The following is a 23,557-nucleotide window of genomic DNA, read 5'->3' as shown; positions in this document are numbered from 1 at the left end:
ATTTAATCTGTATCACAGCTAATAAGAGATACTACATGTATTTATATTGAATTGACACTTAAGTGACATATTCATCAGTCATGTATGAGGAACGTTCAAATTTCACATGATATATGTACAGGAGAATTATAAAAAACAGTAAAGCTGAAAAATAACTAAACTAATTAAATGTTTCATTATTTATTAATAAAAATATAAAACGTACTGTTAATAATTTTTCATAACGCAGTTCCGCCCAAGTTTATCCATGGTTCAGCCGTAGAAAGATCGCATTAGCTTATTTGTATTAAATAAGGTATTTGAACGCACTTTGAATTGACAAGAGCATGGGAAGCTAATGTACGGCCATAATAATGACGGACCGAACAACGCGACTAGCTTAGTGAAATATAGACCAAGTCCACACAGTCTGACAACTCGAGACGTCACACACGCTTTAAAAAAATATACGATACGTCACAAATCAAATTCTCTTTGCTTTGCTGTCACTGACGTCACTGTCAGTCTCAGTTTCAAGAAGAAATTGTAGTGGCATGCAGAAGATGCAGTGCAATAATTGCAATATTTACTTATTCGAATAAATGTTTCATGTTAATTATGTATTAAATGTTTTAAAATTAATAGACAGACAGGTTTAGTATGAATTTATGAAACAATTAGTGCCCTTGTAAGAACTTGTTTACCTTTTATTACCATCTTGAATATCAATATTCTGTTTCTTTATTTATATTATTGAATATTATAACTAAATTAACAGTCGAAATGGACCCTTTAAGAGACCCAACATCCTTACAAGATTGTTTAAGTAATCCTGCAAAACGTGTTACACCAAACGTACCAACACCTGTTTGGGTAAGTGACATGTTTACTGATTTTAGTAATTACCTATAATAGTGAAGATTTCAACTACTTAATTATTGGTCTTTTCAGGACAATGTTGAAAGCAGGACAGCTTTAGTTGAAAATGATATATTTTCGCCGCCACCAGTGCCCTCAAATCACGCATCCATTATATCCAATAGCTCCATAAATATGGCTCGCACTCCACAACACAGACCTGCAAGTGTCCATAGTGATAATAGTGCGTCATCTATGCAATTGCCAACACCCCAGCCTCAGTCACGGATTACTGGAGATGTGGTGCTCACTCCGACTCACAGTTCCTTCACACCTCAAGCTAACCCTCATAGCTCAATGACTGCTTTGACTCCAATGCCAAGTGGGACGAGTCAAGCTAAAAACAGTATAAAAATACAGTAAGTATAAATTAAAGTGTCATATAGACTTAACCCTCCCATTGCTTGGTTGAGTTTTCATAATCTGCCTAGATATTGCATAAGATTACTGCTAAAAGTTATTTTATTTGAATTCTACTGTCTTCAGGGGTATTTGGGTAGAGCAGTTTACATCACATAATTCTAATTTTTATTTTAACAATGTTCTTTAAAAAGTTATTTAGCTTCTTGAAGATTTTACCACATCACATCATTTATTAAGTTGTTTGTTACAGGAATTGTGTATCGACTGTTAGTCTTGGATGTGAATTGAAGTTATTAGACATATACTGTAGAACAAGGTTCTCAGAATACAACCCTGCAAGATTCCAAGGTGTTGTCATGAAAATATTGGAGCCGAGAGCCACAGCACTAGTGTTCAGGTTGTTTTATTTATTTAAACTTTATTGCACAAAATACAAATAAAATGTACAAATGGCAGAATTAATGCCTAAAGGTTTAATTTCAGGTCTGGTAAAATTGTATGCACAGGGGCAAGAAACGAACATGATTCATATCTAGCAGCTAGAAAATTTGCAAGGATCATTCAAAAGCTTGGATTTCCCGTAAGTGTTACTTTTGAAAAAGCTTAAAAAGAGAAAAATAACTTGTAATTTTTGGCAACTTTTAGTACTATCTAGGCCAAATTAACAGAAGACCAGACAATTTAGTTTGATATCTAAATGTTTTATATTTTCAGGCAAAATTTATGGATTTTAAAATACAAAATTTCATAGCAACAGGGGACCTGAGATTCCCAGTTAGATTAGAAGCTTTACAACAAGCACATGGACAGTTCACGTCATATGAGCCGGAGCTCTTCCCCGGACTTGTCTACCGGATGGTGCGGCCTAGAGTTGTCCTGTTGATATTTGTTAATGGAAAAATTGTGTTCACAGGTAATTCAAAATTATTAACTTTATCATTTATAGTTCTAGGAACAAATTTCTGATTGTAACCATTGGTTTTTAAAATCATAACCATTTGATACATCAAATGAAAGACCATAAACGTACAGCGAGCTGCATAAGTGCAGACTGCAGACCCACACTATGAATGGAATTCATTCAAAAAGTGGGTATGCACTTTTCCAGCTGGGTGTACCTGTAAATAACTGACAAAAATGTAAGCATTCTTCATTGCTTTTACGATGTACTTAAATATATGTTAATTGAGATTTCTTGTCTTATTTTTTTCAGGAGGAAAGACGAGGAATGAAATCCATGAAGCCCTAGATATTATTTATCCAATATTAAGAAGTTATAGAAAAAATTAAGACTAATAATGTAGTTTTAATAATGAGTTGCCGATTATTCGGTTTATTATTTATTGTACATTTATAATAAAATTATTGAAATGAAATTATGAAACATGGGTAATTCTTAGCTTTGATTTCAGTGCTAAACCCAAATATTACATTTAACACATTCACTGCCAGTAACCTGCTCCATTCTGTTTGTAGGATAGCTTTTCGCTACTAAAAGCGGAAAATACGCGTTATCGGCTACAACTGGCAGTGAATGCGTTAACCTATAGCAGTAGCGTAACTATAATATAATATCGAACCAATGTTCAATCTTGTGGGTGGTGACGCTACAGTTGGAATATTTTGTTACAGAAAAGGTATTGGATATACAGGTGGTCCAAACATAGACGTCCAAAAATTTTTTTAGATTCCTCACATTGTGGGCTTTCAGAATATACCCCATGTATGTTAGCCGATTTTTCGTAGTTTTCGAGTTATGAATTTTTGAACTTTATAACTTTTGTTAAGAAATTCCCGGGCGAACCAATTAATTATATAAAAAAAAACTAAGTATTGAACTTTTTTTGAATGTTTATTTTTGTAACATAATCCTTTACAAACGGCGCAGTTGCTTAAAATAATCAGCATCCTCACTTGACTGCGAGTTGAAAAAAAAGACAAAAGTCAAAGTTAGGATTATGTTACAAAAATAAACATTAAAAAAAGTTCAATACTTAGTTTTTTTAAATAAATTAATTGGTTCATCCCGGAATTTCTTAACAAATTTAAAAGTTCAAAAATTCATAACTCGAAAACTACGAAAATTCGAACATACATGGGGGTATATTCTGATAGCCCACGATATGAGGAATCTAAAAAAAAATTTTTGACGTCTATGTTTGGACCATCCTGTATATAAATGAAAAATATTGGTATAAAAAATAAGCTTAGGCATTTATTTTATTGCTTACACATATAACATTATTACACTTAATTAGTTTAATTACAAACTTTAGGCATTTTATCCACATTATTGTTTCATGCATAATTCTAGCTTAGGTACAAAATATAACTTACAACTATCAAGATTATGTTGTTAAGATCCACAGCTTAGGCAGTCGTCTTTGTTCTGTAAAGAGCAGGTGATTGCCGCCATGTTAGCTTCGTCTCTATCAGCATTGCCATTCGTAGTGCCATTAGTGTTTCCGTTTGGGACTCTTGCTTTCGCTTTAGCCTTATCAACAGTAAACTGGATAGCGTTCGCGGCCGGCTTGGTTCGCAGGTAGTACATGCCAGTTTTCAGACCCATCTTCCAAGAGTAGAAGTGAATAGACGTCAGCTTGCCGTAGTTCGGCTCGGCCACGTGGATATTGAATGACTGACTCTGATCTATAAATGCACCTCTGTCTGCAGCCATCTGAATGGTGGTTTTCACGGAGATCTCCCAAACAGTCTTATACAACTCTCGTATTTCTTTAGGAATATTTTCTATGTTCTGTATGGAACCATTGTTGTGGATGATGAGGTTCTTCATATCTTCGTCCCACAAATCCGCCTCGGTTAAGTCTCTTAGCAGGTGATGGTTGACAACCTGGAACTCGCCAGACAGAACTCTTCTTTGGTAAATATTGGATGTGAACGGCTCAAAAGATTCATTGTTCCCTAATATTTGTGCAGTTGAAGCTGTGGGCATGGGAGCCAGGAGGAGGGAATTGCGGAGGCCATGTTTTGCAATCTTCTCTTTGAGAGTAGCCCAGTTCCATAAGTCGGTGGGAGTCTTATTCCACATTTCGTACTGCAGTATGCCTTGGCTAGCCGGACTTCCTTGGTAAGTCTCGTACACTCCGAGCTTCTCCGCCAACTCACAACTAGCCTCCAAGGCTCCATAGTAAATGGTCTCAAATATTTGCTGATTCAGTTTAATTGCGGCTTCACTCTCATACGGCAACCTCATCAAAACAAAAGTGTCGGCCAAGCCCTGGACTCCGATTCCGATCGGTCGGTGTCTCATGTTGGAGTTTCTAGCCTCCGGGACCGGGTAGAAGTTCACGTCGATGATTTTGTTCAAATTCTCGGTAATGGTTTTGGTCACGTCCTTCAATTTTTCGAAATTGTACGTTTTGTCTTCGTTCACAAACATGTTCAAAGCTACCGAAGCTAAATTACAGACGGCAACCTCATCCTTGGACGTGTACTCGACGATTTCGGTGCAAAGGTTGCTGCATTTGATAGTTCCCAGATTCTTCTGATTGCTCTTCCTGTTGCAGGAATCCTTGTAAAGCATGAAAGGCGTTCCGGTTTCTACCTGTGCCTCAATGATAGCTTTCCAGAGAATTTGCGCTTTCACCTGTTTCACAAATCGATTTTCTTGCTCATATTTTTCATAGAGGGCTTCAAACTCTTCTCCCCAGCAGTCGGCGAGCCCCGGGCTGTCGTGGGGGCACATGAGGCTCCAGTTCTGGTTGGCCTCGACCCTCTTCATGAAGAGGTCCGGGATCCACAAGGCATAGAACAGTTCACGCGCGCGAACTTCCTCCTTTCCTGTGTTCTTCCTCAAGTCGAGGAATTCGAATATGTCAGCGTGCCAGGGCTCGAGGTAGATGGCGAAGGCTCCGGGCCGCTTGTTGCCGCCCTGGTCCACGTACCGCGCCGTGTTATTGTACACTCTCAACATGGGCACTAGTCCGTTGGACACGCCGTTGGTGCCGGCGATGTACGTGCCTTTAGCCCTGATGCAGTGCACGTGCACGCCGATGCCACCAGCGGACTTGGAGATGAGCGCACACTGCTTGAGTGTGTCGTAGATGCCCTCGATGCTGTCGTCCTTCATGGCGATGAGGAAGCAGGACGAGAGCTGGGGCCGAGGGGTGGCCGCGGAGAACAGAGTGGGGCTGGCGTGGGTGAAATACTTCTCGGAGAGTAGATTGTAAGTATTGATGGCGGCGTCGATGTCTTCACCGTGAATACCGATTGCGACTCGCATCAGCATGTGTTGGGGCCTCTCTGCCACCTGTAAGTAGTATTATGATTGAGGATGATCAAGTTTTATATGAGAGATAGTGATGACAAATAATTATGAGTGAGTTGTTAAATAAAGAAAAGCCTTGGGTAAGAGGTATTCGAACTTGGGGATCTGGGACACCGGCCCATCGCTCTGCCAACTTGGCTGCCAAAGTTTATCGGATCACGGCAATATTACACACGTTGACGTCGTAGATTTGCCTTAGATACAGTACTAAACTATCTTAACAGCAATGAAGTTTAAATTTTTTTAATTGTAATTTTATTAGCCGAATAAAAAAACTAAGGTACCTTGTTGTTTATCTTCAAGAGATATGATCTTTCCAGGGTTTTAAAGCCAAAATAGTTATATTTGAAATCCCTGTCATAGACAATGGCGGAATCCAGGCGCTCCTTATGCTTCATTACAATTTCATAGTGAAAGTCTGAAATCATTGGCGTCCGTTTCTTGGTGTGAGGGTTGATGATGTTGTACAAGTCAATTATCACATCTGAAAAAAATATTTAGAAGATTGTCCTCATATCATTTGATAAAGGCGGGATGTCGCTATAATACGCGCATAGCGTTGTCTCGCTCAAACATCGGAGCGACGTGCGAAGCGCATCTAGTGTGATAACCACCTTTGGGTACATATGACTATTCAATGACAATAAAAAGTATGGTACAGCGCCATCTACTTTATTTCCTGTATCATAGATACCCTCATACCACCAGTAATATTTAAATATTCCAAACCATCGAACATTGGCTCGCGCGGCAGCCGCGCGCAATGGATACCGGGCGCACCGAGTAGGCTCGCGCGGCACCCCGGTATCCATTGCGCGCGGCTGCCGCGCGAGCCAATGTTCGATGGTTTGCCGCGCGATATGGAGACGGGGCTTAAATGTTAATAATAAGAACAAGTAGCTTTTTGTCTTGTTACCCCAATTTTTTCAACATCAAAAATTATGGTACCTTTCACCGTATTACAAAAGGCGAAAGTGTAAAGATATCTTTAACAATTATACTATATATTAATGTCAAACAATTTTAACCTACAACATCTCATGTTTACCTGAGAAGTGTTTCCTGGTTTCCTTGTGCAGGTTAGAGATCGCCAGTCGAGCGGCGAGCACAGCATAGTCGGGGTGGTCAGTGGTCATGGTGGCTGCAGTCTCGGCCGCCAGGTTGTCCAACTCCACGGTGGTCACACCAGAGTATATGCCGCCTATAACTTTCAGGGTTATGGAGACCTGGGAAAGTGAATATGATGTACTCTACCTTGACCCAAAATATGCAGGATTAGTATAGCAACTCTTATGTCACAAGTAGATACTACTAGACAAACGAAAATCAGTCTTGCAAGGCTACTTTCTAGTTTGTCAATTATCAGAAAGAAGTGAATTTGTTAGGCACTTAGACACTTTAGAGTAAAAGGGTCCAGTATAAGTGGTATAACAGAACTAGAAAAAATTAATATTGAAACATCAATATTGAAAAACAAAAACTAAAAAACGAATACAGTCTATATATTAAATATAACCAGATAACTGTCATGTTGTTGCCTGAGCTCTCAATGAGTTACGCTTTGTGTGATGGCAGCTTATCTACCTATACTCTTTCACGAAAGATAATTATAATTATCTTCTCTATATGTATACACTGTACTTGACGAGAGTATGTATGTTAATGATATGTGGTTGATAATAAACTTGCTGGAGCTGGAGGGTATTTAAAGAGCACTTGAGATAATGTTGTTACCAAATGTCTTAACCTGTGAGGTGGGTGTTTGATGTTTTTGTTTTCTTTGTTACTACAAACATTTACAAATTAAAACTTTAAGATTTTTCTTCATAAGTTTAATTATTTTTGATTTTAATTATTGAATATATGTACTTAAATAGAAAACATCCATAATGAACTAAAATGGAATGTAACTAAAACCTATACATAAAATTAACAGAATAAAGAGCATTATTATTAAATTCTTTAATTTCAGGGCTCGGTTTTCCATGATAGTCGGTTATGAAAGAGAAGACTCGTGAATTGTATTGGGCCCCATACATTCCATGACTCTTCTCTTTCCGCTCAGACTCTAATGTTGTATTATATACTTACAGGATCCACAAAATCCATATTCAGTCCATAACAGAGCTTCTTGATCCTCGATGTTATCTTATCAATATGAACCTCCTCCACCCTCCCACCTGCAATGTTTGGAAAGTTATCCTCTAGCCATAGACAAGGAATCCTCTAGACGGAGTTTAGAGCAATTATTTCATGAAACGGATGCTGCCAAAAATACGGGGGTGCGGGGGGACGAGGTGAGCGAATCCCGTGCCGTGATTGTATAAGTGGCAGAGGGGGTAGCGTTATTATGGTCAGTCTAGAGGATGTCCTGTCTGTGCCTCTAGCCTACCACAAGACTTGATTAAAAAAGTAATTAAAATATGTATTCAGCCACTGTGCTATGGGATCTCGCAAATAATGTAATCACACATGTTTGATTTAGACACATCTGATGAATCAGAACTGGAACGCGAACAGCAATCGACCAAGTCGAAACATGTGTGTATAAAATGTGTGCTCTTTCTCCTCTTTCATTCAACGGTTTCGACCCGAGGGCATTGTAATTGCAACAATAGATTTTTTTACTTATACCAAACAATGCCATTCCAAGGAAAGGTATACCAATTTTTGTATCATGAGTCAAACTTGATTCTTGATAGAACCGCGACTGCAAATGCCAGCTGTTTTAAATCTAACCTAAGGTATTGAATTTCAATACTACACAATTGAATATAGGTTACAACGACATCTTATATTTCTATTAGTAAGTATCAAAATTCTTACAAATTCAGACCCATCAGTCTGTTGACCCCGGCATGCAGGCTATTTTCTCAGCAAAGTAAAATCGTAAACTTTGATGTAGACTTACCTCTTTTATGAACATATAGCTTATTCATTTTTCCAACCATCTTGTGATGTTATGAATGGGACACAAATTGAACAAATAAGCCACTTATTTAAATTAAACAAAGGAAAGGACCCGCTTCAGCTGGTACTCCAACGGAACGGAACGGAAATAAAATTAATAATGACTGAAAAATGCGCGGGAAATGTTACGAAAGCCCAGAGACAATACAACTTTTTTTTAAGTTGTGTCTACACGATTCGATTATGGTACATTTTTTATTCGCCTTAAGCCCCCTCCACACTCGTGCGCGAATCGTGACGTGAAGCCCCCTCCACATTCGTGCGCGAGTCGCGCAAGCGCGCAAATTGGCTAGAGATTATAGTTTGTCAAAGGACTGTCTCATTTCAAACATAGACAGAGAATCATACTATCTTTGCCTTACATCCGAAAGAAAAGGATGAGTATAGTTTTCCTGGTTCTTACTGACTGACAAATTGGTTTGACCAACTATTTAAAATCGCATACGTTTTGTGGCATAGTCTGTAGAGGTCTTAACGTTTTTAGAAATAAGCCCCCATTCGCACGGCAGCTTTTTCAACGCGCGTTTGAATGACACAAATAGATACACGTGTATTTATTCACACGACAGCGGTGGCGCTTTTTATCAAGCGTTATTGGATTTTTCGGCCGCCTCGGAAGCCTTGGTCGTTAAATCGAATTTACCCCGGCTACACCTAGGCTACACACGTTAACTATAAATCGTAGCGATTAATCTGTGCAGTTCGATTTGCGCAGTTTTATCTACCGTGTGTATGACAAATCGTTAAGATAATCGACAACGATTTGTCATACACACGGTAGATAAAACTGCGCAAATCGGACTGCACAGATTAATCGCTACGATTTATAGTTACGTGTGTAGCCGGCATTAGAGTGCGGACAGAATCAAGCGCTTTTTTAACGCGTTCTACCGATTTTGAACATACCCCCTTGCAGTAGCGATTCGGCCGCTGATTCGAATTCAAAATCGAGTTGACTCGACTCGACGATTCGCGTGGTTTGCGACAAGGTCACAGGCACAGGCGCGGAGCGAGTTGAGACGAAAAAAGTAAAAAGAACCTTCAGGGCACGGAATTAAGGTTTATTTTTGAATGGCCATACTAGCAGTGAACTCGAGTTGGGATACTTGGGATGGCGAATCAAGCGGCAGTTGTTGTAAAAAGAACCTTCGGGTCACGGAATTAAGGTTTATTTTTGAATGGTCATAGTACCAACTCGAGACGGCGAATCGAGCGGCAGTTGTTGTAAAAAGAGCCTTCGGGCTACGGTATTAAGGTTTATTTTTGAATGGCCTTAGTAGCAGTGTGCTAGCGTTGACTCGGCTCGGCGAGTTGGCGAATTGGTGATTCATTCGCCGAGTTAGCTAGTGGTCGAGTTGATTCGAATTGCCAATAGTCTTGATTCGAATTAACTCATCTGTAGGCTGATTCGAATTATTCGAATCAGATAACTCGACTCGCCCATCGCTACTTGCAGCTGTCATTAACGTCACTTGCCACTTCTTGCTTCAAGTTGCTTTTGCTTCCCTCTCTCCTTGTAAAATATGAATCACATTATCTTATCGTTATCAATGTAATTGTAAACTGCTTTTAATCATTACCATATCATCAAGACACCTGTTCTTCAACCGAAAGCAAAGGGGTTTAGCTAAATGATTCACCAACTTATTTATTAACTCAAAAATCTTTTTAAGTTAAGATTAGTAGTTAAGTTTAGTAAGTAATACAATGTCTTTTTACTGAAATAAACAGTTTAAATTTAAAAAATTTTTTTTTTTTTTTTTAAATTTCACAGACTAAATCGTCTTCAATGTTGGGCTTTCTTGTAGAAGATAATAACTTGTTCATCAAATAATTTACAATTAATTAACTAACAATGGAGCAAATTACTGTAGACGGACAAGCATACGATAATGCTTCTTTTTTAATTGGACTATCCTTAGCAGTGTCTTCAAGTTTGTTTATCGGATCCAGTTTTATAATTAAAAAAGTGGCGTTAAAAAAAATCAGTGCAAGTGGAAACGTTAGAGCATCGGCCGGCGGCTTTGCGTATCTTAAGCAATGGCTCTGGTGGTTAGGATTTTTGACGAGTAAGTTTTTTTCTTATTTGCCCGTATTTCGTATTTCACATACTAAACACATGTTAGTTTATGAATTTCCCATGGACTTTCCAGTATGAATCAAAGTTAGATACGTTTTATCATAAAATACGCTGCTATACTAAGTATATTATATTATTTTCTAGAATAAATTCTTAAACCATATTATTACCTAGTTGTTTAACTTTTTTATTACCATTTTATAGTGGGCCTCGGAGAAGCGGCCAATCTACTGGCGTACGCTTTTGCTCCGGCTGCACTTGTTACTCCACTGGGAGCCCTCAGTGTGCTTGTGTCTGCAGTACTCGCCTCAAAGTTCCTCAAGGAGCATCTTAATTTCATTGGAAAGGTAAATATTTGCAATTTTTTTGTAGTCTTTTATAAAATATTACAGATTGCGTGAATTATTTTAGCTAAGGGGCTACCATTAAGCATTTGGACAGAAAAGTTGACATTTACTTGAAAAATATGATATCAATCTAGTTCTTTACTGATCTACCCAGTTACAGTAGTTTATGAAATCCAAAAATGTCATGTATACTTTATTTTCAGATTGGCTGCTTCCTTTGCATTGTGGGTTCAGTCCTCATTGTTATACACTCACCAAAGTCCGAAGAAGTGAAGAGCTTCAGGGAGTTAACTACTAAACTAAGCGACTATCAGTTCTTGACATACATGGCAACAATTGTTTTCTTATGTTTAATAGTTAAAGTCATATTTGTGCCCCGGTATGGCAACCAGAATATTGCAGTGTATTTGCTGCTCTGCTCAGCTATTGGCAGTTTAACTGTTGTGTTTTGTAAAGCAGTAGCACTAGGGATCAAAGAGACTATTGCAGGTCATGCCAATAATCTGACACATTATATGTTTTGGTTGTTATTAGTAACCTCCGTAATTTGCATAATGATCCAAATGAATTACCTAAACAAGTCTTTAGACATATTTAATACAAGTGTTGTGAGTCCGGTATATTATGTGATGTTTACAGTATTAGTTATTATTGCGTCAGGTATCCTGTTCAGGGAATGGGAGAACATGGCTATTATAGACATTCTAGGTTGCCTGTGTGGCTTCCTAGTTGTGATGACAGCAATATTCATGTTGAACACCTTCAAAGATGTTCAAATGACATTCAGAGATTTAAATTTGAATGCAAGAAGGAGACAAAGCACTTTAGATGTAGAATCGAATAGTAACTTTCTGAATACTATTCGTAATGGCAGACCAGCATGACAAAGGTTATTATAATTAACATTATTTAAAAAGACTTACCTGTAAGAAATAACTTAAGCATAATATTTGCCTTCTTATAGTTATTTATTACTTAATTAATAATAAATAAAATACATTAAGATGAATATAAAAATTTATTATTGCATTTTCAAGTATTGGTCACTGACCTACAAAAACAGCAATAAGTAATAAGAATTAAATATTTAGTAATATCAAAACCAAAGATTATTTTTGTTTTGTTTTGTAATTATTACTTATAATTATAATATAATTAAAGTAAGTAATCATAACATATTATATTATAATTATGCAGCTGTTTCTTATCTTGAGATTGCTACTATATGAGTGCACTTCACTTAGCTATATTTATATAGTTATTGCTTTGTGTGTCCTTATAAATGCTATATACAAGAAAATGCGGAAAAAAAGTGTTAAAATAACAACTAAATACATGTGTCACCATAAGAATTAAAATAATACACAATTGATGTATCCATTCTTACATTTTAGATCTCTTGTATAATTTAAAACAACTATGCAGAAAGTTATTACAATAGCTGTATAAGAACAATTTTCTACAAAACAAATTAGAAGAAACAGATCTTCAATAAGTAAATTGAACAATTTGTAACTCACTATTTTTTATTTGAAAGTCACCTCAATAAGACCTTGAAGATCAAGTCAGTGGATACATTTCAGCTTAACTAAGTGAGCCTGATCTTTGGTAAATCTAAATTGGAATTGAGAAAATGCCTCAAGCCAGGAATGTAAAGTATGTCTGTCACAAGTACACAGTGACAGAGTGGTAAATGAAAGTTCTACAAATAGGACAAGTCCTTTGATACCCATACAGTCTCATACAACACTCACTACACAGGCAGATGTGGCGACATGGCAGTGTCAGAACACATTTTTGCCGTTCTTGGCAAATGACGCACAGTGCATCAGCAGCATCCGCAGCATCATTGGCTGCTCGCAAGATGGCCTCCGCCTCCCTCACACGGGCCTCCCTGCCACCCACTAAACTAGTTATCACCCTCACCTCCGAGTCAGTAAAATAATTGTAAAACAGATGATACAAGTACATACTATTTCTTACCACAGACCAATAAAGTGACGTAAACCTAGTTTGAATATCCTCTCTAAAATGTATGCACAAACGCACAATAACTATAGCACTAATTATACCCATAAATGACTCCAAAGGCACATCAGTCAGGAAGTTGGTAAACTTCAACAACGTCATGTAAGCACTTACAATCCCATCTATGGCTATTTCTGTTAAGTACCTCAGCAACTGCTTCACCAGCTGAGGCAGCTGAACAGGAATAAACGTAACTATGAGCCATAGTGCATCCCCTAAACATATCACAGCACTTTTTATAATGTATAACACCTCAGAAATCACCAGAAACACTGAGTCTATTAGCCACTTGATGGAGACCACGATGGCACTGAATTTGAGAAATATGTCGCTGTAAACCTTCGTCACACCGTTCCAGACGAACACCACTTGGCTGACGAACGTGTCGATAACATCATTGGTGAAGTTGGGTATGTCCTCGTTGAAGATCGGTAAGTTGTCTTCATAAACTATCTGAATAAACGTTCGAACACTATCAACAAAGTTTACCAGTGCCGTACAGACGCCTGCAACTGCAAGAAATATTACATGTCCGACGAATGAAGCTCCAAGTAAAACACTTCGAACGGTCAAGGCGAATAAGTTAATTATTTTGGCAACTAGCGCAATCATCGTTTTTTATCATCTTCCATAAGTTTCTTAGCAGAAATAAACTTATCAACGGCTTGAGGAGTGATGCGATTGGATAGGACCTGTCATTTCTGAAAAGCGTTTAGATATTACTCCGGATATTTAAATATAGTCCGTCAACCAAATCTTGTCAGTAGCAATGTAAAGCAAACTAAAGTAGGGCAACACTCAAAGAGCAGTATTGCGCTAAGAAAAGCAGCAATGTACATCGAACCAAAAGATTTTTTTTTCCGCTGAGCGCGCCCTGCGTACGTCAATTCAAATTGTCACTCGCGGTTTATTGAAAAAATTTGAAACGGACGGACAATTTAAAAGCGATGTTAAAACAATGTTAATCAAAATGATGAACAAATTTGAAGATATCAAAAACAACTCCCTATCGTAGTGCTTATATTCTCTTTGTTCCCTATGTCTTCTAAGTTTACTAAAATAAAATCATATCAAAATGCAGATAATTAGATAGTGCATATATTTGTTATTTACAATATAATATGCCACTTGTTAATGTAAATTAGTGTACTCTTCTGGATGAATATGACATACCTGTGTAATTTTTTTGATTGGTATATATTGTACAATAGGATTACATATTAAAAATAAAACAACTGATATTTGGGTGTTTATTTAATTTAAAGGTAAATAAGATAAGGGTCACTTTAGCTTACACTATAATTCAGGTCATTAATTGAAAAAATATAATGAAGTTACCAATGTTACCGGGTCACTTCAACCAAGCATAATACTCTGTAGTATTCTATTGCATCTTTGTAAATAGTCACAACTGATTGCTGAAAATATTAGACATGTATGTAGGGCCTATGGACCTAACCTACGGGACCTACGGGCCTATGGTTTCCAGGACACAATTTATGGTCTTGTTGGATAGATTTAGGCATACGTTTTAATTTTATTTATGCCTTTTAACCCTAAAACAAAAAAACTGAACATAATCTTAAAAGTTCGAAAGAGTTCTTCCAGGGTGTACTTGTCATAACCTCAATTTTTAGTAATGTTTACCATCAACGAGCATGATTGTACATTGTAGGCCCCTTAGCTTTGCTTATTCTTATTTAATGTATTGGTATTTAATGGTGACAGCAGAAATATCTCTTGAAACAGAAACGATTCAGAATGAAAACCAAATGAAAACAAATAAGTTGACGGCTGTCGTTCACGATCTACATTCCACAGATAAAACACAGATGACACGCATTTTGGAATTATTCGAAACAGTGTTGCTAACCCGCGATTTTTCAAATTTGCCGCCTTTTACTACTGACAAGATTTGGTTGACGGACTTTAAATTACCCATCAAACAGATTTAGAATAAATAATTATGAATAATAATAATATTGTTAATGTAAATTGTTGTCGCTCACGTTAAGGCACGTGCTTAAGTTAATATAATACAAGTCAGTTGACTTAATACTAATAGCTTTAACACACTACCGCACCGCACTGTGACCTTGATCTATTTGCTTCTCTCTCGCTCTAATAAGAAAGAGCGATAGAGAGGCAGATAACTGCAGAGGCCCCCTGCAGTTATGAAATGTTATCCAATGAAGGCGTAATTAGAGTGACAGAGAAAGATGCCCGCAATTTGCGAACTTCGATTTTCGCGGTTATAGCTCGCGCAAGTACTTCTTGGAACACCGCTTATCTTTGTCTACTCCAACTAAATGCGCCGCGTGCAAATATCCAGAGAAACATGAGAGAAACCTTTTATAAAAAAAGCGGCCAAGTGCGAGTCGGACTCGCCCATGAAGGGTTCCGTATTTAGGCGATTTATAACGTATAAAAAAAAACTACTTACTAGATCTCGTTCAAACCAATTTTCGGTGGAAGTTTACATGGTAATGTACATCATATATTTTTTTTAGTTTTATCATTCTCTTATTTTAGAAGTTACAGGGGGGGGGACACACATTTTACCACTTTGGAAGTGTCTCTCGCGCAAACTATTCAGTTTAGAAAAAAATGATATTAGAAACCTCAATATCATTTTTGAAGACCTATCCATAGATACCCCACACGTATGGGTTTGATGAAAAAAAAAATTTTGAGTTTCAGTTCGAAGTATGGGGAACCCCAAAAATTTATTGTTTTTTTTCTATTTTTGTGTGAAAATCTTAATGCGGTTCACAGAATACATCTACTTACCAAGTTTCAACAGTATAGTTCTTATAGTTTCGGAGAAAAGTGGCTGTGACATACGGACGGACAGACAGACGGACAGACGGACAGACAGACAGACATGACGAATCTATAAGGGTTCCGTTTTTTGCCATTTGGCTACGGAACCCTAAAAATAGAAAAATACACTTGATAACTGTCAATTGAATGTGTTCAAGTAACTGTCAGTGTCAACAGTTTTAATATTTGTGCTAGTACTCGAGAAATATATTTCTGCTATTAATCCACTTTAATCGTGTGAATCTTGATATAAACGAAGTGAATTAACCCAACAATAATGGTTATTAAAGCGGGTGGTGATTCCGGTAAAGTTAATTCGGCTGTTTACAAGGATAAAAGCAAGCCGACAGACATTCGGCTGAGCAACATAAATGCCGCAAAAGGTATCTTATACTACGATTACCTATATGACTAATAACATCTGACTTTTTATTTCAATTTCAGCGACAATATATGAATGAAATACCTAATCTAAGTAAACGTTATGTAGTAAGGAGGCTCAAATTGTCTAACTACATAGCTTTCTTTCCTGTAATCGTATGTTTTACGCGATATTTTTATTTTTATGCGTCTTGGTTCTGTTCAAGTTCTTAAGTTTAGTCATGTGACTATAGAAAACGAATAAAACTTTCTTAATGATTTACTGTTCAAAGCCACAGCTCTCTAGAATTTATCTGCATGATTAATTTAATTATTTAAATTAAGTATATTATTATTTTCCAGCCGTATCAGATGCTATCCGCACCAGTCTCGGGCCCCGCGGGATGGATAAAATGGTAACAATTCGAAAAAAAAATCTCTAAAAAATCTTAATCTTTTTCTGCTAAAAATTTACAAGTCAACTGAACAAGTTTTTATTTATTTACAGTATGTATTGTACTTACAGTGTCGCAGGAAGTAAGGAAAGCTAAATACAATATGTGAATGAATTGAAAGATAAACATTGAAATTGAAACATTTTGAAGTTAATTCTAAATATTTACTTTTAGATCCAAGCCGCAAATGGTGAAGTGACAATAACCAATGATGGAGCGACTATTTTGAAACAGATGAGCGTGATTCACCCAGCTGCTAAAATGGTAAGAGTTATCAGTGTATATCTTTTTATCTATAAATACATATTGTAAACAGTTAGAAAACTCAGTAAAACAAGATATTTGCAATGTACAAACATATCCTTATAAGGGATAGGAGATATGGTATTGCTATTCACTTTATATTTTAACTACATTAAGTGCCTGATTTAAAGACTACTTAGTTCCATATAATTTTATAGCTACCTGCTACAGAATATTAGAAGTCAGGGACATTTAGCATGCAAGTTGGCTATGAGTATTTCTTCTTTCATATTTTCTTGTCATATTTCAGTTGGTAGAGCTGTCCCGCGCCCAAGACATTGAGGCGGGTGACGGCACTACCTCAGTGGTGGTAATCGCGGGAGCCCTGCTGGACTCGGCTGAGAAGCTCTTGCAGAAGGGCATCCATCCTACGGTCATTTCAGATGGGTTCCAGAAAGCTCTACAAATGGCCCTCCAGGTAAATTCAATTCTTTCAAATACACAAGAAATGAGTACAATAAAAATAAAGACAAAACATTAATAAGGTATGGGCGACAATGTAACATAATATTCTAATGGTCTCCCCATTCTCCTAGGTGATTGAAGGCATGGCGACTCCCGTGGACCTCCAGAATGAGGAAGCCCTGCTGCAGGCCGCTGCCACATCCCTCAACTCTAAAGTAGTTTCTCAGCACTCGACCATTCTGGCTCCTATTTCTGTCCAGGCTATTCGCGCTGGTGAGATATTGAGTCAAGTCTACAGTAGTTCTACAGTCAAGTCTCGATAATCCGGCACTTTGGTGGTCCGGTACACCCAGTAAGCTGGCACTAAAATTTTGGTGAAACTGAATTTCTTTGTCCAAGTTTACTATTTTTGCTCTTACGGTGTTCCTAAAACGCGCGTGAAATAAAAAATAAAATAAAATACCCGCGTAAAATGCATACTAATTTAGACCAAAAGGTGGCTTTATACTATTTTTAATGATTTTAAGATGTAGCAGCATGCATTTAGTCAAGTTCAACGAAAAGGATAATGGCTGCCGGAAATGGCTAGTGTTGTGACTAACCCTACCGGAAGTTAAAAGCTAACAGAGATGTCACCTTTATACCCAAACCTTTACACTATTAGGCGGGTCCACACAGAACGGGCCGCGTCCTGTTTTTACTTGCCTATTGAAAAACGCCCTCATGAATGAGTGCTAACTGTAGTCGATTTCCAGTGATGGAGCCGATAGTGGGCGGCGTGGGCGCGCGCGTGGACCTGCGCGACGTGAAGGTGCTGGAGCGGCTCGGCGGCACCGTGGAGGACACGGAGCTCGTGCAGGGCCTCGTCATCCCGCACCGCGCCGCCAACGTCAACGGACCCCACAGGCTCGAGAAGGCCAAAGTCGGCCTGATACAGTTCTGCATATCGCCGCCCAAGACTGATGTAAGTAGCTGTAGTTAGTGAGAGTTTTGGAGTGGGGCGTGGCTCGTGCAGTCTTTCCAGACACTACAGTCAACGTCAAAGATATTTTAACGTTTTTGCACCTTAGTCCTTTGTAATAAGGCGAAAATGTAGACATCTTCCACGTCAACTGTACGTAACGACATCATACATCGAAATCGATAAACTAATGATTCCCTTTTGCCAATGTGAATCAAAACCAAAAAGCCGAAAAGTAATATGAAAGCACACACTTATGTATTATTTTAATTAAAAAAAAAACAATACGTTGGCACGTTGGTGTGATATGACGTCTTAGCGTCAAATATAATAAAAAAAACAAATTCAAACATAATTTGAAACAAATTATCGTTGTTTTCGTATACAGATGGACCACAACGTAATCGTGTCGGACTACGCCGCGATGGACCGCGTGCTCAAAGAGGAGCGCCAGTACATCCTGAACATCGTGAAGCAGATCAAGAAAGCGGGCTGCAACGTGCTGCTCGTGCAGAAGTCCATCCTCAGGTCAGTTTACTAACAAACTATGCTTAGCCAAGCTTAATAATGATTATGTTACGTACTTAGAGATATTAACGTCCAATTTCGTTGTTCCAGAGACGCTCTGAGTGACCTAGCGGTGCACTTCCTCGACAAGATCAAGTGCATGGTCATCAAGGACATTGAGCGAGAAGACATCGAGTTCGTGTGCAAGACGCTCGGCTGCCGGCCCATCGCTTCGCTCGACCACTTCACCGCTGAAAACCTGGTCAATGTGGATCTGGTCGAGGAGGTCAATGAGCCCTCCGGCAGGTATATCAAGGTGAGTTATTAGACGAGATGTGTGCAAGATGCTCGGCTGTCGGCCCATCGCATCGCTCGACCACTTCACCGCTGAAAACCTGGTCAATGTGGATCTGGTCGAGGAGGTCAATGAGCCCTCCGGCAGGTATATCAAGGTGAGTTATTAGACGAGATGTGTGCAAGATGCTCGGCTGTCGGCCCATCGCTTCGCTCGACCACTTCACTGCTGAAAGCCTGGTCAATGTGGATCTGGTCGAGGAGGTCAATGAGCCCTCCGGTAGGTATATCAAGGTGAGTTATTAGACGAGATGGTCGAGATGTGACGTATGCAAACGCTCGGCTGCCGGCCCATCGCTTCGCTCGACCACTTTACCGCTGAAAACTTGGTCAATGTGGATCTGGTCGAGGAAGTCAATGAGCCCTCCGGCAGGTATATCAAGGTGAGTTATTGGACGAGATGGTCGAGATGTGACGTATGCAAGACGCTCGGCTGCCGGCCCATCGCTTCGCTCGACTACAAAATAGTGTGTTCAAACCTCGATCGTGCCGTATAGTATAGAGACTTTTTTTTCTAAAAGATGATTAAATATTTGGTCAGGATCTTTTTATTATTGATTTTTAACCGTCTGTAATTTCATTCACACACCATTTCTATATTTTCTATTATTACTTTTTCTATTTTTTGGCATTTAAAATTCGGTCAGGAACCTCATCATAGAGGAGATATTTCGTGGGGCGGGACGGGCCGTCGCACGTAATCCGGACCCGGCTATAAAAATTCAAAGTCGAGCGACCGTTACAATTTTTCTAGATGACGGGGTGCTCGGGCGGCGGGCGCACGGTGTCGGTGCTGGTGCGCGGGTCGTCGGGCGCCGTGGTGGCGGAGGCGGCGCGCTCGCTGCACGACGCGCTGTGCGCCGTGCGCTGCGTGGCGCGCCGCCCCGCGCTGCTGCCGGGCGGCGGCGCGCCCGAGGCGGCGGCGGCGGCCGCGCTCGCCCGGGCCGCCATCGCCGCGCCCGGCGCCGACCACTACTGCCTGCGCGCCTACTCGGACGCTCTAGAAGTTGTACCTTCTACGCTCGCCGAGAATGCGGGTAATTATATTTTCTCAAAAATGGACGGCAAAGTCGACGTTGCCGGTTAAAAAATAGGTCGCGAAGTGCGTAGTTTATGGTCATTCAAAAAATTAAAAAGTTAAAAACATTGCGGTCTCGATTTCGGGACTGCAATGTCGCATACAAATTCCATTATTTAACGAGTTCCAGACTTTTTAAAACTTCAAATGGCCATATCAAATGAAGGCATAGGTCCCTTAAACAGCCAAACAGATGATCAGCACTTATTATTATAAAGCCTATAACAGACTATCGCACCGCACCGCGACCTTGGAGCGTCGCACCCATAAGTGAGAGCGAGAAACAGATATCTCTTTCTCGCTCTCACTTATGGGTGCGACGCTCCAAAGTCGCGGTGCGGTGCGATAGTCTGTTACAGGCTTAATGTTGGTACCGCGACTATTTAGGTGTCTCAAATAGGTTGGCGTATTTTCAGCAGAAAAATACACTTCTTTTTTTTTTTTTAAAGGCGGCAAGCTAATTTTTTTAATGGTTGTATTTTTTTCTGTGAAAATTAATGGAAAATTAGAACGTTGCTTCTGTAAGTTCTGTAAAATATTTCTATTTCTTGCACCATTTTTGAGAAAAGCACTATATATGACTCAGCTGGAAGGCTACTTGCTGGCTTCGGATTCAATTAAACGGACTCCCAAGGTCGTCCGTTTAAAACGAATCCTCAGCCTGCAAGTAGCTACTTCCGAACCTCGACAATAATGTACTATTTCTGACTCTTTAAGTAAAAAAAAACCTTGTCTCAAAAATGGACGGCAAAGTTGACGTTGCCGGTTAAAAAATAGATCGCGAAGTGCGTAGTTTATGGTCATTCAAAAAATTAAAAAGTTAAAAACATTGCAGTCTCGATTTTGGGACTGCAATGTCGCATACGAATTCCATTATTGAACTAGTTCCAAACTTTTTAAAACTTTAAATGGCCATATCAAATGAAGGCATAGGTCCCTTAAACAGCCAAACAGATGATCAGCACTTATTATTATAAAGCCTGTAACAGACTATCGCACCGCACCGCGACCTTGGATCGTCGCACTCATAAGTGAGAGCGAGAAACAGATATCTCTTTCTCGCTCTCACTTACGGGTGCGACGCTCCAAGGTCGCGGTGCGGTGCGATAGTCTGTTACAGGTTACAGGCTTAATGTTGGTACCGCGACTATTTAGGTGTCTCAAATAGGTTGGCGTATTTTCAGCAGAAAAATACACTTCTTTTTTTTTAAAGGCAACAAGCAAATCTTTTTAATGGTTTTACCTTTTTCTGTGAAAATTTGAACGTTGCTTCTGTAAAATATTTCTATTTCTTGCACCATTTTTGAGAAAAGCACTATATATGACTCGGTTAGAAGGCTACTTGCTGGCTACGGATTCAATTAAACGGACTCCCAAGGTCGTCCGTTTAAAACGAATCCTCAGCCTGCAAGTAGCTACTTCCGATCCTCGACAATAATGTACTATAGCAGTATAGCTGCCGGATAACAAGTCCCTCAGAAAAAAATATTCTCGACGTTGCCGTTCCACGTATCCATTCTATTCATCATTCCCCCACAGGTCTAAACCCGATCGAGACGGTCACTGAACTACGCGCCGCTCACGCCGCCGGCGGCGCGGGCGCGGCGGGCGCCGGCGTGAACGTGCGGCGCGGCCGCGTGACCGACATGCGCCAGGAGCACGTGCTGCAGCCGCTGCACGTCACCGCCTCCGCGCTCGCGCTCGCCACCGAGACCGTGCGCGCCATACTCAAGATCGACGACATCGTGAGTATTTATCTATTTAAGCCATTTAATTCCTTAATAAAAAATATACATATTTCATTATTAAATTAAATAATAATAAACTATTAAATTAAATTAAATATTATCAAACTAATGTACATGCAAGTTTAAATTGTAAAATTCTATTCAATAATTTAGTTTGTATTATTAAGGACCTCTTGACGAGTAAAGGCCTCCTCCATTTTACTCCACATTTCCGTCTTGGGCTATTGTTACCCAGCTAGAACATCGTGAGTATACTTCGCTTTAAAACCCCGTAGGTTCGGATTCTCTCACTGAGGGTAAGCGTGAGCGAGACGTACCTATGGGCACGCTCGGGCCCGCGGATATCATGTTTTTAAATTTTAATTTGTTGTGAATTTTAACAAAAAAGTATTCGATGTGGTTCACTCAAAAATAAAACTGCACATTTATATAAATTAGAAGCAATTTTCATATTTTAACTTTTGTGCATAAATTGTATTGCATTTTAAACGTATGTTCGTGATTTTTTTTAGGGTTCCGTACCCAAAGGGTAAAAACGGGACCCTATTACTAAGACTCCGCTGTCCGTCCGTCCGTCCCGTCTGTCACCAGGCTGTATCTCACGAACCGTGATAGCTAGACAGTTGAAATTTTCACAGATGTATTTCTGTTGCCGCTATAACAACAAATACTAAAAACAGAATAAAATAAAGATTTAAGTGGGGCTCCCATACAACAAACGTGATTTTTGACCGAAGTTAAGCAACGTCGGGCGGGGTCAGTACTTGGATGGGTGACCGTTTTTTTGCTTGTTTTACTCTATTTTTTGTTGATGGTGCGGAAACCTCCGTGCGCGAGTGCGACTCGCACTTGGCCGGTTTTTTATGAGCCCGACTCCTCGCTGCACTCCCCATCCCAGGCCACTTGCAGGCCTTACACTTATGAATGTTCTCACCTGAATCCTAACATTATATTTTTTCTTTTCAGGTAAATACTATGAACTGAAGTGCCTACGCTATTCACAAAGTATTAGTTTTAATCTCCTTAGTTTCGATAGATGCTTGTTTTAATTTTCGTCACAGGATGGCATTTATGTATGTTCACATTAAGTGTTTATATTATTACTAATTCAGAATTAATGAATTCTCTGTACTGCTTGGAACAAAAATTTTAAATGTAACCAGCAATTGAAACTTGAAATAAAGTTCCTAAATATTAGTCACAAGTACTTATGTTCGAGATAGTTTTCAGACATTGTACCTAATGTTCTCGCATTGAGATAACTTTAAGGGAACTATCTTTCCCTACTAATACATTATAGGTATATCTCGCATATATTTATTTTTGTATTCTTTAAGGTACTAGCTACAAATAATTCAAGTTCCCGAAAAACTTATGTATGAGGGCTTTACACATCTTGCAATAAATTAATGTTTTAAAAATAAAAGTATTAATTTAACTGACGTGTTTATTTTACTTATCACATCGGCCCAGCAGTGTCATGTCATCATCATCAACGGTGTCGATCACGGTCGCATTACAATCACCTGCCATATCATGCGTCACTTTCGCACACTGACAATTTTCTATTTGGCTTTGTCAGAGTTTTTT

General features: G+C 39.1%; 5 protein-coding genes across 5 annotated transcripts; 3 read left to right on the top strand and 2 right to left on the bottom strand.

Moving 5' to 3' along the window:
* Positions 1–676: 676 nt before the first annotated feature.
* On the top strand, positions 677–2,563 carry LOC134651065 (uncharacterized). Its single transcript, XM_063506054.1, has 6 exons — positions 677–852; positions 931–1,256; positions 1,511–1,657; positions 1,744–1,840; positions 1,975–2,173; positions 2,474–2,563. The coding sequence occupies exons 1-6, from the start codon at positions 763–765 to the stop codon at positions 2,548–2,550; spliced, it is 936 nt and encodes a 311-aa protein (XP_063362124.1). The 5' UTR covers positions 677–762; the 3' UTR covers positions 2,551–2,563.
* A 986-nt stretch (positions 2,564–3,549) lies between these two features.
* LOC134651037 (ribonucleoside-diphosphate reductase large subunit) lies at positions 3,550–8,595 on the bottom strand. The gene is made up of 5 exons (XM_063506020.1): positions 8,460–8,595; positions 7,640–7,728; positions 6,597–6,774; positions 5,833–6,032; positions 3,550–5,530 (listed from the first exon to the last, which is right to left on the bottom strand). The coding sequence occupies exons 1-5, from the start codon at positions 8,497–8,499 to the stop codon at positions 3,617–3,619; spliced, it is 2,421 nt and encodes an 806-aa protein (XP_063362090.1). The 5' UTR covers positions 8,500–8,595; the 3' UTR covers positions 3,550–3,616.
* A 1,694-nt stretch (positions 8,596–10,289) lies between these two features.
* Positions 10,290–12,059, top strand: LOC134654388 (magnesium transporter NIPA2). Its single transcript, XM_063509855.1, has 3 exons — positions 10,290–10,587; positions 10,803–10,945; positions 11,149–12,059. The coding sequence occupies exons 1-3, from the start codon at positions 10,374–10,376 to the stop codon at positions 11,827–11,829; spliced, it is 1,038 nt and encodes a 345-aa protein (XP_063365925.1). The 5' UTR covers positions 10,290–10,373; the 3' UTR covers positions 11,830–12,059.
* A 243-nt stretch (positions 12,060–12,302) lies between these two features.
* On the bottom strand, positions 12,303–13,597 carry LOC134651027 (E3 ubiquitin-protein ligase RNFT2-like). Its single transcript, XM_063506007.1, has one exon. It carries the CDS (start codon positions 13,583–13,585, stop codon positions 12,611–12,613), a length of 975 nt encoding a protein of 324 aa, XP_063362077.1. The 5' UTR covers positions 13,586–13,597; the 3' UTR covers positions 12,303–12,610.
* A 2,362-nt stretch (positions 13,598–15,959) lies between these two features.
* LOC134651020 (T-complex protein 1 subunit delta) lies at positions 15,960–23,246 on the top strand. The gene is made up of 11 exons (XM_063505995.1): positions 15,960–16,179; positions 16,520–16,572; positions 16,786–16,875; positions 17,165–17,332; positions 17,451–17,592; positions 18,075–18,283; positions 18,669–18,808; positions 18,899–19,103; positions 19,896–20,178; positions 21,759–21,964; positions 22,934–23,246. Exons 1-11 carry the CDS (start codon positions 16,074–16,076, stop codon positions 22,949–22,951), a joined length of 1,620 nt encoding a protein of 539 aa, XP_063362065.1. The 5' UTR covers positions 15,960–16,073; the 3' UTR covers positions 22,952–23,246.
* The last annotated feature ends 311 nt before the right edge of the window (positions 23,247–23,557 follow it).

The sequence above is a fragment of the Cydia amplana genome, chromosome 1 (genome assembly GCF_948474715.1).
Source record: "Cydia amplana chromosome 1, ilCydAmpl1.1, whole genome shotgun sequence".
In the NCBI taxonomy this organism is placed as follows: Eukaryota; Metazoa; Arthropoda; class Insecta; order Lepidoptera; family Tortricidae; genus Cydia; species Cydia amplana.
Note: the sequence above shows the minus strand (reverse complement) of the source record. Positions and strands in the feature narration are given on the sequence as shown.